Source organism: Poecilia formosa, unplaced genomic scaffold (genome assembly GCF_000485575.1).
Source record: "Poecilia formosa unplaced genomic scaffold, Poecilia_formosa-5.1.2 Scaffold45, whole genome shotgun sequence".
NCBI classification, from domain to species: domain Eukaryota; kingdom Metazoa; phylum Chordata; class Actinopteri; order Cyprinodontiformes; family Poeciliidae; genus Poecilia; species Poecilia formosa.
This window is the reverse complement of record NW_006799984.1, coordinates 700,387-716,318: the sequence shown is the minus strand read 5'-3', so window position 1 is coordinate 716,318 and position 15,932 is coordinate 700,387. Positions and strand designations below refer to the sequence as shown.

Below are 15,932 nucleotides of genomic sequence, written 5' to 3'. Positions count from 1 at the left end.
CTAATGCACGCACTTATAGAAAAGTCTGTGAGGACTTCTGACATTTCAATGCAGGAATTCCTTATCAGATGTCAAAAGTCCAAGGAAATCTCAGACAAGACTGAAAGCCATTAACAATCACCAATCGGTTTTAATTAGTGAGATTTTGACTCTTCTATAATAAAATGTGTCTGAACACTGAGTCTCATCTTCTGAACATAAAAAACTCCTTCCATTTATCCAGGTACATCAGGTTAAATCTAATGCCATTATTCCATCTGTGAAGCTGCATAACAGCAACACTTACACTGAGGGAAGACATGAAATAGTATCATGTTTCCATGCTTGTTAAAAAGTCAGAAAAAGCTTTCTGGATAAATATCCAAGATTTGTTTAATGAACTTAAAGCTTCCCTGACATTTTCTGGGAAAGCCATATAATCCCTAAATAACTCTAAATAATACTGGTGTAATATTTAATATTGGTATGTGGGGTATACTTTGAAAAAAAGGCTACATTTTTTTCTCTGTGGAATGTTTTACACTAATAACATATTCTTTAAAATAAATTCAGTATTTTGTGAAACCTTTCCTCTACTTATGAAAACCTACTTTCAGTTTTCCGACCTCAGAGGTAGTTGGGTTTTCCTGTACCAAACAGATAATAAGCCCTCTTTGGTTTAAGGAATGCATAATGCTACGACTCTGGTGGGACTCGAACCCACAACCTTTGAATTACCTCATTCTGTCTAGAAGTCCAATGCGCTATCCATTGCGCCACAGAGCCTTTTTATAAGGCTGCAAAGAAAATACTCAGAAACATTGTTGTGTTTACCTTCCTATAAGTTATGTATCCATTACAGGCAACTGTTTTGATTCAGATTCAGATTTCTCCAGGCATAGAATTGTGCATTACTTTGAATTTTCAGAAATCCACTGAAATCCATTTCAGTTACTGTTTCTAATTTAGGCAAGATGTTGAAAAAATTCAGTTTACATCAGTAAAAGCCTCTGTACTTTGATGATTGTTTTTAATATTGCTGTTATACTTGAAACAAACATACTGAGCTGTGGCCTTTGAGCAAAGTGGACTAACCTGTCATGTCATTTTTATCCATAAATCCTGCCTGATTGTAAACATGGAGGCAGTTGTTGCTGGGGAAAGAAACACAGACTCGTAGCAAACTGCTGATGGATGGCGAAGCAGTAAAAGACGAAAGGAGGTGGAAGAGCTGGGGGTTTTGTTTTCTATTTGACACTGATGGATCGCCCGGGCCTGGATGAACCCACGTCTGGACAGTCCAGACGTTTATAAAATCCTGAGGATTACAGAGAGGGAAGGAGCAGATGAACCACAGCACAGCCATCCACTTACATCCAAGCTAATATCTTACACACGGTCTAAGCAATTTGATTTTTGCATTATCTATGTCTACTTCCATTTGGTTTGAAGACTGTTTTTGGTTGTTTCAGTTGTTTGCCGACTTAATCCTGTTTCCTTCAGCTTTACAAAAATCTAATTTATAGCTTGACCAGCATCTATTTAATGCTTTATTTAAATAATGGCTTCAAAAGCAGCAGGTGTGCAATATTTGGTCAGCCTAAAAGAGGCCTACATAATCCTTCTGCCTAACTTCAAGTCACCATGAAATGAAAAATGACTTTGTAAAATTGTTTGTTAATTTTCCACCCCCACAATTTTATCCTTCGTATTCAAAACCTGCAAAATATGAACACTACTTTCCTCTTTCTAATGCAATTTTTTTCATAGTGCCAGTTTTGACTTTTTCATTAATTCATTCCAACATAAGCCAAGACTCAAAACCTAAGTATTAACATTCAATCCACGTCATGCTTTATCATAGTTTCTTTTCATGTAATACATTTTTTTATATCTTTTATTAACCTGCTCCACACTCTTTTGTGCTATCTCTTTTCTTTCTTTTGATAACAAACATGCAGTAACTCTGTGAAGTTGAAGTCGGAGGAGTCTGCTGCTCTGTCAAAAAGCCTCTTGCCTCCTCGCCAAGGCCTCCTATTCATGCTGCTGGAAAGTCTCCCACATGCTGTCAGTGGAAACACAAGGGATGACCGTGGGTGCCTCAAAAGATATTCACAGAAAAAAATGAAAGCCAGTCACTGCAGTCGCTGTCGCAGTTGTGCTCAGTACAGGCAGGCTGATTTTTGCAGAAAGAGCACATAAGGGAAATGACTAGTGTTTCTATTCCAGTCCCCCAGGATCTCATGGTGGTTCTACGGTTTACATCCTTTTTATGACATCCCTTTATGATATCCAGTAAGACTGCTTTCCTTGCTTTTTCCCATCTGAAAGTGCAGACACATGCTGTAATAATGGGGTTCGTGTTTTGATATGCCATGAAACTGCCTTAGCAGCCCCCCACTGAGAGATTATTAAGTGGAAAGGGTTTGGGATAATTACCAAAAGGCACAAATCTTTGGGTCCTGATAATTGTTCAGGTTGTCTGTTTACAACAAACATACCCTGAGTGAAAAAATTATTATTATTATTATTATTAATAGTAGCATTAGTAGTTGTATTTTGGGTTATAGTCACTGTCATGCAAAGAACTATGACTCATAAATTTATTTCTTATAGTGCTTTGCTAAAGCAGATTATTCTTCATGAACTGTTTTATCATCAGGCAATTTGGGTAGGGATCATCTCTGAACATCAGTTCTCCATTAGATTTAGGCCTGGACTTTGACTATGCCATTCTAATACATAAATATACTTTGTTCTAATGTATTCCAGTGTAGTTCAGGTTGTATGTATAATCAGTGGGCTGCTGGAAGGTTGGTCTCGATTCATCTTCCCATCAACTGTGATTAGCTTCCTTGTTTCTTCTGTAGCTTCACATCCCCACAGCATGATGCTGCCACCCACATCTTACATCAGGGATGGTGCATTCAGGACAATGTGAAATCTCAGTTTTGTATTTGTCTTTATCACACCCAGCGATCAAAAAGCTCCACCTAGTCAAAAGAAAACAAAATTATTTTATCATGATAATATTAAAAGCACTTGAATATAAAGTTGAATTGAGATGATCAATCAAAAATAATAATTATAATGTTTCTCATATTAAAACGTAGTTTACATTTGCACTCTAACTCCATTTCGTCACATAGTTCATCACGAAATTAAAGACTGATATGAAAAAGGTGAAAATTTCTCACAATAAAAAAATAAAAGGGACTGCACATTGGTAGTACTTTCCTTGCAATAAGAAGGTTCCAATCCCAGTTTGGGGTCTTTCTGCATGGAGTTTGCATAGTCTCACTGTGTAGTCTTATGTTCTCTCCGGGTACTCTGTCTTCCTCTTACAATACAAACACACGATATGATCGCTCTAAATTGCCCTTAGGTGTTAATGCGTGTGCATCTGTCCGTTGTTCTTCAAGGATAAGTGTCTGTTGAAAGTGGATGGATGGATGGATGGATGGATGGATGGAAGGATGGAAAAAAATAAAATCATAGGAAATGTTAGGAAAAACGCATATTTTTCATTCAAAAAGTTAAAGACAAAGAACGAATGTTTTATATTATATTTAATTCAGTAAATACGATTATAAGTAAACAATAGAAAAATGGTGGAAGTTTACTTGCACATTGCTACGTTTGGTAGTAAAATATAACGGCCAAAATGAGAAATGTCCTAAAAGTATTAGCCACCAAAATATGTTCACATGGCGTCACCTCGTGGAAGTAAATTGTAATTGCATTTTATTTTTCCATATGATTAATGTAAATGAGGAAACGTCGCGTCTTTTTATTCCCATGAGTTGTTAAAACAGTTTCAAATTTAGCGTATTAAAAGCGTAGTAAATTCTCCAAATGCTCTGCTATTTTAAGTCAAGTCATCGTTTGGTAAGCTTAGAGATCTAACGTTACTCAACCAATCATATAGTTTCTTCTTCACAAGCTGACCAATCAAAAATGAGGACGTTGAAACGTCATTTGCCCTCTCACGCGTGTGAAAAATTGTGCAACATCTAGCAGTAGAGCACCATTACGGCTGGATCGGTTAAAGTGGATGGCAGATGGTTTAGAAATCTGCGATTTGCGCCGGCGTGACGGCCATCTTTGCATGAGTGGTTGAACCAGCATGTCAGCTACACAACACGGCATGAGAGGACACAGACCGGGGATGTTGAGTCTAAATACAGTGAATTTGTTCAGAATATGGTAGAAATGTGTGGATTGTAGCTTGACACAGACAGAAAATAGTTTATTTTTGCAACTGGTATAAAAATAATGTTTCGGCTTACGAAGACTGTGCTCCAGAGACTTCATGTGCGGTGAGTTGGTGAATAACGGCACTCTTTGTACAAAGCCAAGATTTATTTAATGTTTGTTTAAGGTTGTAAATCCATGTCATTCATTATTGACTTACCTGTGCGATTTACAATTATGTGAAAACACACCCGTTTGCATAATGAAATTAAATACTTTGCTTTAGTTTTGTATTTTTTGTTAGACTTTGTTTAGCCAGTTCAACCTCAGAGATTAACCTCATTTGTATATTAATTTAATCTGCAACAGACACAATGTGTTTAAAAAGGTCAAATAGCTTCAGGGATGAAATTAAGCATGTTTAACTGCGACACAACATCCTGTGAATGTGACCACCTTTTTGACATCAATAAATTACAGCACACATTGTTGTAGTGGCGGCGTCAGGCCTCTTTGACAAAATACAAGCAGGATCTAATTCTAAAATAATATACATATATTAACCTAAATGAGAGGAAATTATAAAATAAATAGCTCAGATATTTGTATCAACATGTGATCATTGAAAAGAGGGGGATCAATGGAAGGTCATGTGACCTGGGTTTAACCTGATTTTGCTGTCATTGATTCTGTTTGTCGCTGAGGTGTTATTTTAGACACACGAAAAAAAAAAACATTTAAGTTCAACTTAACCACATTAAATGACTTCAAATCTGAGGAGTAGATAGAGTTGTCATTATATTGCCATTTTAAATTGTACAAGTGTTGTAGCATATTTGGTGGACATGTCAATTCTGTAACATAATTATGTTCTTTTTAAAATAGAGTTGTCTCTTAATTATGAAGTTTCAAAGAAAATAGGAAATATATGCATGCACAGTTTCTTGCCAAATTCTCTGGAGTCCTGATTGAGCAAGAATGTGCCTGATCCTCCAGGTTGAACGGACGACACCAAGCATGGAGGCTGAGGAGCTCATCAGCTAGGGAACAGGCTGTGGAGTACCAGCCGGGGCAGAAAATCCACGGCTTCACTGTCAGAGAGGTAGAAGCAGCTTTCGCCTGGCTGATGCAGTAATTGATCATCTGACTGTTTTGTTTCTTCTCTGAAAATTTGGATGTTTTAGAATTTTTTTCTCCCTCAGTATAAAATCTCAAATGACATGATTAAATCAGTAAAGTTTTACTGCCTTATAGTCACTGTGGATCTCAGTACGACAACAATATTCTAAATATGCTACATTCTTGTGCTTCCTGTGGTGTGTTAACTGTCTTGTATCAGGACATTTTTAGTTTTTATGTCAGTAACCTTGAAGTTAAACTTGGTGCTTCTTATCCCGAACGTCCTCAGGTTGCGGCCATTCCTGATCTTTGTCTCACAGCTGTGAAGTTAACCCACGATAAAACTGGAGCTCAGTACCTGCATGCAGCCCGGGATGACTCAAACAACCTCTTCAGGTCGGTTAGCTCTTAGTTCTAAACTGGTGGCAACTTCTGCTTAATCTGTGGAGTTTTTAACAGCATTACAGCTGCGTCTTATTTGTAAATAGAATCAGAAATGGTTTTCTGGTTTCATAGTTTTTCTTATTTGCTCTTGCTGTTGTTCAGTGTCCAGTTTAGGACGACCCCGAGGGACAGCACAGGGGTCCCCCACATCCTGGAGCACACGGTGCTGTGTGGATCTGAAAAGTACCCCTGCAGAGATCCCTTCTTCAAGATGCTCAACCGCTCGCTGTCCACCTTCATGAATGCCTTCACAGGTTCGCTGTTATTTGGTTGTAAATATATTGAGACGCCTGTGCTGAGATTGTGTTTATTAATCCTCGCTTTATGTTTCTGTGTGAACAGCCAGTGACTACACGATGTATCCATTCTCCACCCAAAATGGGAAAGACTTCCAGAACCTTCTTTCAGTTTATCTGGATGCAGTTTTCTTCCCTTGTTTACGAGAACAAGATTTCTGGTGAGATTCAGCTGCACTCTTCATATTGACCATGAGCAACTAGAGAAAATAAACTCTGCTTATATTCTGATAAGTTAAATTAAGGTGTTGTAAATTCATAAATTACATTTTTTAAATGAAAATATGCTTTTGACATGCAGACGGTGGTACTCTGTTTCAAAAAGGGGTTTAAGATCTTGCTTTAAGTTGTATACTCTTAATAAACATTACAGATGTAATGGTAAATTGTTGCTCTTGCAGATTTTGTTTTATCTTGTTCTTTACTTGCCTGGCTAGTTTTTTATTGGAGCTAACAAAAATCACATGCTATCGCTAGGCCAAACCATAATCAATTAATAATTCAAGTGATTAGTAGACACTAATGTTCTTCTGTTGAATAAAAACAAAACTGAAGAAACAATCACTAGTTGGCACACAGCTTCAGTCATTACAGATAGAAACTAAAGATCAGGCCTGAAATCTGGGTCTAGTGATGAACTGAGACCTTCAGAGTCACATAGAGACGGTCACAAAGTCAGCCTTCTATCACCTGAAAAACATTTCCAGGATTAACGCTCTAATGTCCCAGCAAGATGTAGAAAGTCAGGTCAGCCATGCATTTATATTTTTATTAAATTACTGAAAATCAAGACTAAAAACCCATTTGTTTTGATTCACCTTTAGTAAATAATTACTGGAACATCACTAAATATAATCTGAATTCCAACATTTCATTACTTTCCTTTATGTATGCTGCTGCAATGTTTTGGATTTTTATGTTTTATTGTGTTGAATTAACTTGCTGTGCAAATAAGTTTGCCTTGCCATGTTTTCTAAAAGTAGTTTTTTTCTCTTTGCATATCTAACTGGAGTGTTTATGGTTACTCTGTTCAGGCAGGAAGGCTGGAGGCTGGAGAATGAAGATCCGACCAATCCCAGCTCCCCGCTGGTGTTTAAGGGAGTTGTGTTCAACGAGATGAAAGGAGCCTTTGTAAGTCACCATCACGTGCATTTCAGCGTGCACACAATTACTGTTGCATTTTTAGTTTATTTAAACACACAGTTCTGGTGCTTTTAGTTCACCATAAAACTACAATGTTTCATCTTAGCTTCGTCTTTTCGTTGATCTCATTTCAAAATGGGAGGAGCTTGGTAGGAGATGAGGTGTGGGGAGGTTTCCAGGTTTGAAACCACAACAGTTTACTAAATATGCTCCACCAAACTTCCAAAAGCATCATTTAGCTGAGTTTTTCTTCTTCTTCTTTTTACCAGTTCTTCCAGGCACTGTTGCACTTGAATATTTCTTAGTAACTTTACTTGGTTTAGATTTTTCATTAGCATTAATTAATGGAATATTATGTTTTATACAATATCCATTTTTACTAAGAGTTATGAACACAGCAACAAAACCAACAGATCAAATGGTGAGTGGTTTCGTTTTTAGAGGCATGATGTGAAACAGTGATATGAGGAATTGTAAAATGTAATATTATTCTTATTACTTAGGAATAATGTGCCTAATCTTGATGTATAACATCATTTTAGCGTTTCCACTGTAGTTATTAATATTTTTAATCTTAAATCTTGAGTATTTAGATCAGGACTTCTTCTCCTTTGTTCAAATTTATTTGCAGGATTACGTTCAACCTTATGACAAATGAGACCGCTGATCTTTTTTTCCGTGTGCTTTTCCAGTCAGACAGTGAGCGTTTATACGCGCAGCACCTTCAAAACAAGCTGTACCCTGACCACACCTACTCTGTGGTGTCGGGCGGAGAACCGCTGGCCATTCCAGACCTGACCTGGGAACAGCTTAAGCAGTTTCACGCCACACACTACCATCCCAGTAACGCCCGGTAAGGAAGCACGACGTGCCCAACACTGCTGCACAGGAATGGAAACTGGGAGTTAAAGAATATCCTTCATTCTCTTAAATGTTCAGGTTCTTCACTTATGGAGATTTGCCTTTGGAAAACCATCTGCAGCAAATCCAAGAAGAGGCTCTTTGCAAGTTTGATCGCATCAATGCAAGGACAGAAGTCCCATCTCAGCCTCACTGGAGCAGTCCAGTAAGAACATACACGCTGTTTTCATAAAATCATAAACTTTAGCAATGGCTCTGATATTTCTGTGGATTTTCACTGTTTTTGTCCAGAGAGAAGACCATGTGACTTGCAGCCCTGATGCTTTGGCTCCAGATCCAACTAAACAGAACACTCTCTGTATGAGTTACCTGCTGGGAGAGTAAGATCCGACTTTAATCGATAGTCTTGGAAAATTAAAGTCCAGCTGTGTGATTTCAGCCTGACTTGTTTCTGTTTCTCTTCTTAGCATCACAGATTCCTTCGAAGGATTCACTCTCAGCCTGCTGTCTTCACTCATGGTGTCTGGACCAAACTCGCCCTTCTACCAATCCCTCATCGATCCCAAGATAGGAAGTGACTTCTCCTCCGTTGTTGGGTTTGTACATGAACTTTGCTTGGAAGAATAGTTGACCATGCAAATGTTGCATCCTAGAGGTTTTTGGAAAAACTGTTGTTTTTTTTGTCCCACAGATATGATGGAAGCACCAAAGAGGCGTCCTTCAGCATCGGCCTGCAGGGGATGGCTGAGCACGACACAGAACGGGTCAAACAAATCATCAACCAAACTATCGACGATATCATAGAGTGAGTCCCAGTACTCTGACGACTTCTTTTAACCAAGTGAATCATGTTTCATCATTTGCATATTGTAGTTTGCAGCAAAGTTACAAAGGATTAAAAGTATCTCCTGGTGTCAGTCAGCATTAAATATGCAATGGAATCATAATGGACGTCGTGAATGAATGGAGGACATGAGGGACATGGTGGTCAGGGAAGCTGACAGCAGAACTACAGCAGGATTTTAAACCAGAGCTGGTTGGTCTAAAGCAGTAATCTATATTGTCTTTACTATGTTTTCTTACCTCTATGGAGGCTGTTATGGTCTGATGACACTAAACTACAATGAAGTAGCAAAAAACATGTTTCAAAAGGAGCAATAAGGACAAACAAGTTTGCATTTAGATGTCAGACTTTTCCAGATCTGGATAAGTATGAACAGAAAATAAAAATAATTCAATGTCTAGACTTTATTCTTTGTCACATTATCTAAATGTTTTCCTTCAGTGCATCCTTTCTACCTACTTTGTATTCAGGGAAACAATGTTTCCTGCCATCTTTCTGCCTATCAATGTTTTTGCCAAGGAGGATGAAATTCTGAATAGTTTGTCCAAAAATAGTTTCAGTTTTGATTCAAAGCATTCAGATATTTCATAGCTGAAGATAAAGAATGTTGAATCATTACTCGGCACTAGTCTTAAACAAAAACCACAAACAACCAAATAATCACTTTGTTTGAAGACAGTCCAGCTGTAGAAAGTCTGAGCCAGAGAACAGAACCAAACCTGACAGGTAATCTGAGGTGTGACCTGCGGAGCGCCGTGGGGAAGACGTTCTCACAGTGTTGGCTCAAAACGCGAGAACATGTCAGAGCTGATGGACTCAAAGCAAAACGTATGGAAGAGCTAAAGGTCAATGAAGATGTGTTGTTCTTTTTGTTTAACTGAACAGGGTAAATGTTACATTATCAAGTTATTTAAGAACAGTAACCTGACTTTACGCCTCCTTGTTCTGGGTTTTGTGGCAGGAAGGGCTTTGAGGATGAGAGAATCGAATCTCTCCTTCATAAGATCGAGATCCAGATGAAGCATCAGTCCACAAACTTCGGCCTGGCTCTGGCCTCTGTGAGTTCACCGTTTGACCTTCGGCTTATTTCAGGAATCCAGGGACTCAGCACTCAGACATAAACGCGTTTTGGGTTGTTTGTTTGTGTTTCCTGTGTTTAAAATCTGGAATTTATTTTCTATGAATTGTATATTTCTACACAAATCAATAATTTAAACATGTTGCCACCGATTTCCCTGGAAACCGTTTTATTTACACTAAATATCCTGTTATGGGTGTTTGCTTCTAACCCATCATCACTAAAGTAGCTGTGATTAGAGGTTTACATTCCTAGTGATTTATTTGAGGGCTTTTAGGTGTCATAAAGTAAAAGCCATGCAGAAAAACTTGCTTGCAGAATTAGGGCTGTTTCAGTTTGACCTTCGTTTTTTTCTGTCGGGGACGTCTTCCTTCATTATGGGCTTTTTTTCCTGCATGTTTCTGATAGTATATAGCTCCATCCTGGAACCACGATGGAGATCCTGTAGAGCTGCTCCGAATCAGCGACAGCGTTGCAAAGTTCAGACAGGCTCTGAAAGAAAACCCTCACTTCCTCCAGGACAAAGTCAGATACTACTTTAAGGTAAACAAATGAATTTATCCCTAATTTAGGAAAAAAAAAAAGGTAAATCAACAGTGCTTGGCATATATTAATATAGTGTTTATGGACATAAAACACATCAGATTTTAATTTCTGCCTTGAATGGATATTTGTGCTGGAGAACACGCATCGTTTGACGCTGAGGATGAGTCCTGACGAGGCGTTCCTGGAAAAACAAGCCAAGGCTGAAGAGGAGAAACTTCAGGAAAAGATCTCAGTTCTGACCGACAGCGACAGAAAAGAGATTTATCAGAAAGGTAACAGTTCACTTCAGCTGCTCTCTGTAGAGCCTGGTTATGTATAGTTGTTATATTTTATTTTTATTGTTGGAAAGGTTAGTTTAGAATTTTATCATCTTTTCCATTTTGTAAAACGTGGACTGGTTTCTTCCCAGTTGGATGCAGATATTTGATCTCCATATGTAAGACTAAGTGATATAAAACCTTTTTATTTCTGTTGCAATAAGCTTCCAAAATTTGATTTAACATAGTTTTAATATTATTTCCTTTTCTTTTTCTTTGTTAATCTTGTCCTATTGAGAATGCTGTGTTTTAGCCCTTTTTTCATGTTTTTTTTTTACCATTTTAAAGTATTGATCACCAGGCCATTTTGAATTATGTTAGATTTCCATTTATTGTTGTGTTGATGTAAAGTTTCCCTGTCGGATAATAAAGTGGACTCTCCTCACGATAACCAGATCTACATAACGGTATAAATAAAGCTGATTGATTGATTGATTGATTGATTGATTGATTGATTGATTGATTGATTGCTCAGTGTCCTTCAGGTATGAGGCTAAACTAGGAGATTCAATCATGTATTTCTGAGTCGAGTATTGAGTTGCATGTTTTCTTGTTGAAAAGGTCTGGAGTTGCTGGCAGCTCAGAGTAAAACTCAGGATGCCTCGTGTCTCCCTGCTCTCAGAGTGTCCGACATCCAGCCAACGATACCCTTCACTGCCGTTCAGCTGAGCACTGCAGGTACAGCTGTTCACTCCTTGTCTCATCTAATCGTAACGAAACGAGCCGGTTTGTTTCTGACGCGGTGTGTTCTCCTGGCTGAAGGTCATGTCCCGGTTCAGTACTGTGAGCAGCCCACAAACGGTTTGGTGTACTTCAGAGCCATGTGCAGTCTGAACACTCTGCCAGAGGACCTGAGGGTTTACGTGCCGCTCTTCTGCAGCATTATCACCAAGTGAGTTCCACCAAGTGGGCTTAGAGATAAACGCCACTGGAAAGACACTTTAATGTCAAATGTTTCTTCCTCTTCTTCAGAAACATTGACTATTATTCTTGCAGTTGGATTAATTCACTCAAGAAGTGTTTCTAAAAGAACATTCATACAGTTCTTCATAAAAAATACTTTTTGTAACAATATTCTTAAATCCTTACTGAACATTATGAACACAGTTGATTTAACTGAATAATTGTTTTAGTTTACTGCATGTTTTAACTTAAATTTGCTTTGAAAAGTAACAATTGCAAGCTGCAGCAGCGGATTAAAAGTTGTGTTGTTGTGGGCAGAATGGGCTGTGGAGATCTGGATTACAGGCAGCAGGCCCAGCAGATGGAGAGGAGGACAGGAGGAATGTCTGTCTCGACGCAGGTCATCCCTGACTGCACCCAGATGGACACGTTTGAGCAGGTCAGCCAAAAACACATTTATCCTTTTGTCTTCTTCTGCTTGTTGCTGAGGGATGAACCTGAACTCTACAGGGAATTATCAGCTTATTGTTGCTGTTTCTGCCGTCTCTTTCAGGGGGTTCTCCTGTTCTCCTTCTGCCTGGATAGAAACCTTCCTCACATGTTTAAACTATGGAGCGACATTTTCAACAGGTTCATAAAACTCCAGGATGCAAATGCACTTTCTGTCAATCTTCTCTTGTTTGACCATTTTTCTTATCAGAAGTGATTAGACTTATTTAGTTTTAATTGATTGGTTTCTTGCTATGGATTGAACCTTTAAGCTTTGTTTTCCATGTTCTACAATGGTGAGATAAGGAAGCTGTACCTCTTCTAATCCAGTCTAAAACCAGTTTTTGACGAAACATGTTATGGCCAGATGACAGAAATAGAATAGTTTTTCCATAATGAAGTATATGTGGATGATTACTACTTTGCATGACATGACAAAAGCCTGGTGGTTCTCTTCCAGCCCTCATTTTGACAGCGAAGAGCGTCTTCACGTTCTGGTGATGATGGCGGCGCAGGAGTTAGCAAACGGGATCTCCGACTCTGGCCACATGTACGCCATGACCAGAGCGGGCCGACACCTGACCCCAGCCGGGGAGCTGCAGGAGACCTTTGGTGGGATGGAACAGGTAATCCTGACTTTGGGCAGCGTTGACTGAAAGACGGAGCAGTTTGTTGTCTGTAGTCGTTGTTTTGTCACTCTGCTGTGGTTTACTGATCAGGTTTTATGTTTTTATTTGAACATTAGGTGAAGTTTTTGAAGAGAATAGCAGAGATGCCAGATCTTAGCCAAGTCATCCGGGTTTTACCCAGGATCAAAAAACACCTTCTGAACCCCGAGAACATGAGGTGGGATTATTGCTACATGTTCTAGTCACTTAACAATAAAGTTTAGTTCAATCTGAGAAGTTTATCTTTTTTTTTTTCTTTCTGTGGTTGCATCTTTTCACATTTGTGATTTAGAGTTTAGCTGCTGAATGCTTACCTTTTCATTTCCTGCTTCCTTCATATTCTAACAGGTGTGCAATGAATGCAGCGCCACAGATAATCTCTGACTCAGCAAAAGAGTTGGAGAGTTTTATTAAAGACGTTGCTGAAAACAGAAAAGAGCGCAAACTAATCAGAGCAAATGTTATTAAGGTAAGATATTCCTGACGGATTGAAGCGATGCCCTGCTTGGAAAATGTATTTATCATGTATTTTTGTTTCTTTGCTACAGAAACCACTCGACCCTCTGGATGATTCAGGCCCAACTAGAAAACTAATAACAGTGAGTCCAATATAATCAATGAGTTTGGATGTATAGAAAAATGTTTCCTAGTCGTTGCATCTGTTATCCTAACAGTGAGAAATCTGAATTACATGCAGGATTCAACACTCATGTCTATATTAACTGAAGTTTAAGCTGATTTTTTTTTATGCTTCTACAGGAGCCACATTTCCAGCCATGTCAAATGAAAACGTTCTTCCAGATGCCCTTCCCTGTTAACTTTGTCAGTGAGAGTATTCGTACCGTCCCTTTCTGCCACCAGGATTATGCCAGGTACAGAAAAGTCCACTGAAAAGTGATTGCATCTTTGTTGTAACTTTTATTTTAGCTTACTTAATGGAACAACAGGATGTACTCTGCATGTCAAAGTGATCGCGTTACGGTGATTATGTCCCGTTTGACATTTTTAAGTCGCATTTCTTCATTGTTTATCCTTCCTCTCCACTTGCTGCCATCTTCCATATGGGTCAGTTTGTGCATCTTGGCAAGAATGATGACGGCTAAATTCCTCCACGGGGAAATTCGGGAGAAGGGCGGAGCCTACGGAGGCGGAGCCAAAATGGGAGGAAGCGGCGTTTTTTCCTTTTACTCTTACAGGTGGGCAGCACTTCACACATTCCTTCAGCCTTACTTCATTTTGCAGTAGAAAATGACAATTATTACAATATAAGAATGTAAAAATCATTCTTTGATCATATTAGGTCCTTAAATTTTGAAGGAAAAAAAATTCTGGTAGATAAATTCAACCTCTTTGTGCTTTCAGGAGCATGTCAGCGTATTAAAACCCTTAGATATTATCATTTTAATTATGATGATTGTGTCTCAAAGCTAATGAAAACCCAAAATTCAGTGTAATAAAAATGTGAACATTACTATTATGCTCAGTTTAAAAAAATACCCCTGAACATTCCTGCATCCCAACTCAGATGATGAGTGGATAACTCAGCTGAGCTGTTTGATTTCTTTTTTCCTAAATTAAAACTTTGCAAACATTCAAGGCCTTTTGTTGAGCCTCTCTTCTGTGTCTAAGGGATCCGAACTCGGTGCAGACGTTATCTGCATTTCGAAGAGGCGTCGACTGGGCCAAGTCAGGCCAGTTCTCTCAGCAGGACATCGATGAAGCCAAGCTTTCTGTTTTCTCCGCTGTAGATTCACCTGTGGCTCCTTCAGATAAAGGTGATGATGCAACACTTTTGTCACAGAATCTATTTGTAACATTTTAGATGTTTTTTTTTACGGGGTGGAATCTGCTAGCTGGTTCTAGTAACTTTTCCTGGATTTTCTTTTCCCTTAACTTCATCTTCAATATGGCATCCACATTTTTGCTCTTTATTTATTAACTTGTAGTTTGAACAAACTGATTTGATGTTTTCTGATCCCGTCTCTCTGTGGAGCAGGAACGAGTCGCTTCCGCAGTGGAGTCACAGATGAGATGAAGCAGAGTTACAGAGAACAGCTCTTTGCTGTGCATCATAAAGGCCTGGTGGAAGTGGCTGAGAGGTAAAACAGCTCAGCATGAATGATCGTTTCATGTCTCCACTGTTGAAATCTGAGTTAGCCTTTGGGAAACTCTTGCACACGAAGCGGAAATCAGCTGATTGTGTTGCTGCAGGTACCTCAGCGTGGGTCAGAGCACGTGTGGAGTCGCCATCCTGGGTCCAGAGAACGACGCAATCAAGAAAGATCCAACGTGGATATTAAAATAATGTTTTTTCATAACTGGACACAAAGCTTGAATGGACTGAAAACCAAACACAAATGTACATTTTTTTGTTGTTTTTTTCTTGCTGGTGAGAGACAGAAACTCACAACATGAAGACGACTAAAGCTGATGGCTGTCGGTTTGAACGGGCGGCAGAAACCTTTTTATATTCCATCATGTACATAAGACTGATGGAAAATATCTGTAACACATTGAATCTAAAACTAGATCTGAGTTGTTTTGTGAAAGTAGAATCACTAAACAAACTTTGTCATTAAATCATTAAGTTTAGTGGGATTTCTTGTCAAAAAGTGACTTTTTGTTCATAAATTCTTGCAACACAGCCTTTAGTTTACCAAGACTAACTGAAAAAATGAAGTCCTGTTGGGTTCAGGACTACAAATACAGCTCATTACATTAGAATATAAAGATAAAATTATAGCGAAACTCGTGTCATTACAGAGTGGTCTACTTCAAGCATCATCATTTGGATGACTATGGTGCAGAACTAATAACAACTCAAAACCAATGCAAACCAGTGTGAATAGAAAGCTGGATAATTACCTTTTTAAAGAAATCTACTCTGAACAAGAACATGAATTTCTAAAGGGCTAAATTCCTACCACCTGCCGTTTCTGTGATACTGAAGAAATTAAAAGTGGAAGTTTCTTTAAAAGTTGTTACAGTATCGTCTCTTAAAGATATACCATAATGAACTTTTCTCTCAGGTTTGGAATCCTAAAAATGAAC

General features: G+C 38.6%; 1 protein-coding gene and 1 non-coding gene across 3 annotated transcripts; one reads left to right on the top strand and one right to left on the bottom strand.

Moving 5' to 3' along the window:
* Positions 1-678: 678 nt before the first annotated feature.
* trnar-ucu (transfer RNA arginine (anticodon UCU)) lies at positions 679-765 on the bottom strand. Its single transcript is given in 2 exon segments — positions 679-714; positions 729-765. It is a non-coding gene; the product is annotated as a tRNA-Arg (tRNA).
* A 3,210-nt stretch (positions 766-3,975) lies between these two features.
* Positions 3,976-15,632, top strand: LOC103137961 (presequence protease, mitochondrial-like). Of its 2 annotated transcripts, none has more exons than XM_007551992.2 (27): positions 3,976-4,298; positions 5,170-5,275; positions 5,582-5,688; positions 5,839-5,990; positions 6,079-6,193; positions 7,067-7,163; positions 7,868-8,028; positions 8,115-8,241; positions 8,328-8,416; positions 8,504-8,632; positions 8,728-8,841; positions 9,842-9,938; positions 10,367-10,501; positions 10,641-10,776; positions 11,383-11,499; positions 11,584-11,713; positions 12,043-12,163; positions 12,278-12,354; positions 12,674-12,839; positions 12,959-13,059; positions 13,230-13,350; positions 13,430-13,480; positions 13,641-13,753; positions 13,952-14,077; positions 14,511-14,656; positions 14,878-14,980; positions 15,093-15,632. In XM_007551992.2, exons 1-27 carry the CDS (start codon positions 4,255-4,257, stop codon positions 15,184-15,186), a joined length of 3,075 nt encoding a protein of 1,024 aa, XP_007552054.1. In that variant the 5' UTR covers positions 3,976-4,254; the 3' UTR covers positions 15,187-15,632. The 2 variants fall into 2 exon arrangements, with proteins under 2 accessions (XP_007552054.1, XP_007552053.1); XM_007551991.2 differs by having other exon boundaries at positions 3,977-4,298; positions 10,638-10,776.
* The last annotated feature ends 300 nt before the right edge of the window (positions 15,633-15,932 follow it).

Bases quoted from the DNA above. Each gene is read 5' to 3' on its own strand.
- LOC103137961 (XM_007551991.2), top strand. From the start codon at position 4,255: ATGTTTCGGCTTACGAAGACTGTGCTCCAGAGACTTCATGTGCG. The intron at 8,029-8,114 runs GTAAGGAAGCAC...TTAAATGTTCAG, and splicing joins TACCATCCCAGTAACGCCCG to GTTCTTCACTTATGGAGATT. The intron at 12,840-12,958 runs GTAATCCTGACT...TTTGAACATTAG, and splicing joins CCTTTGGTGGGATGGAACAG to GTGAAGTTTTTGAAGAGAAT.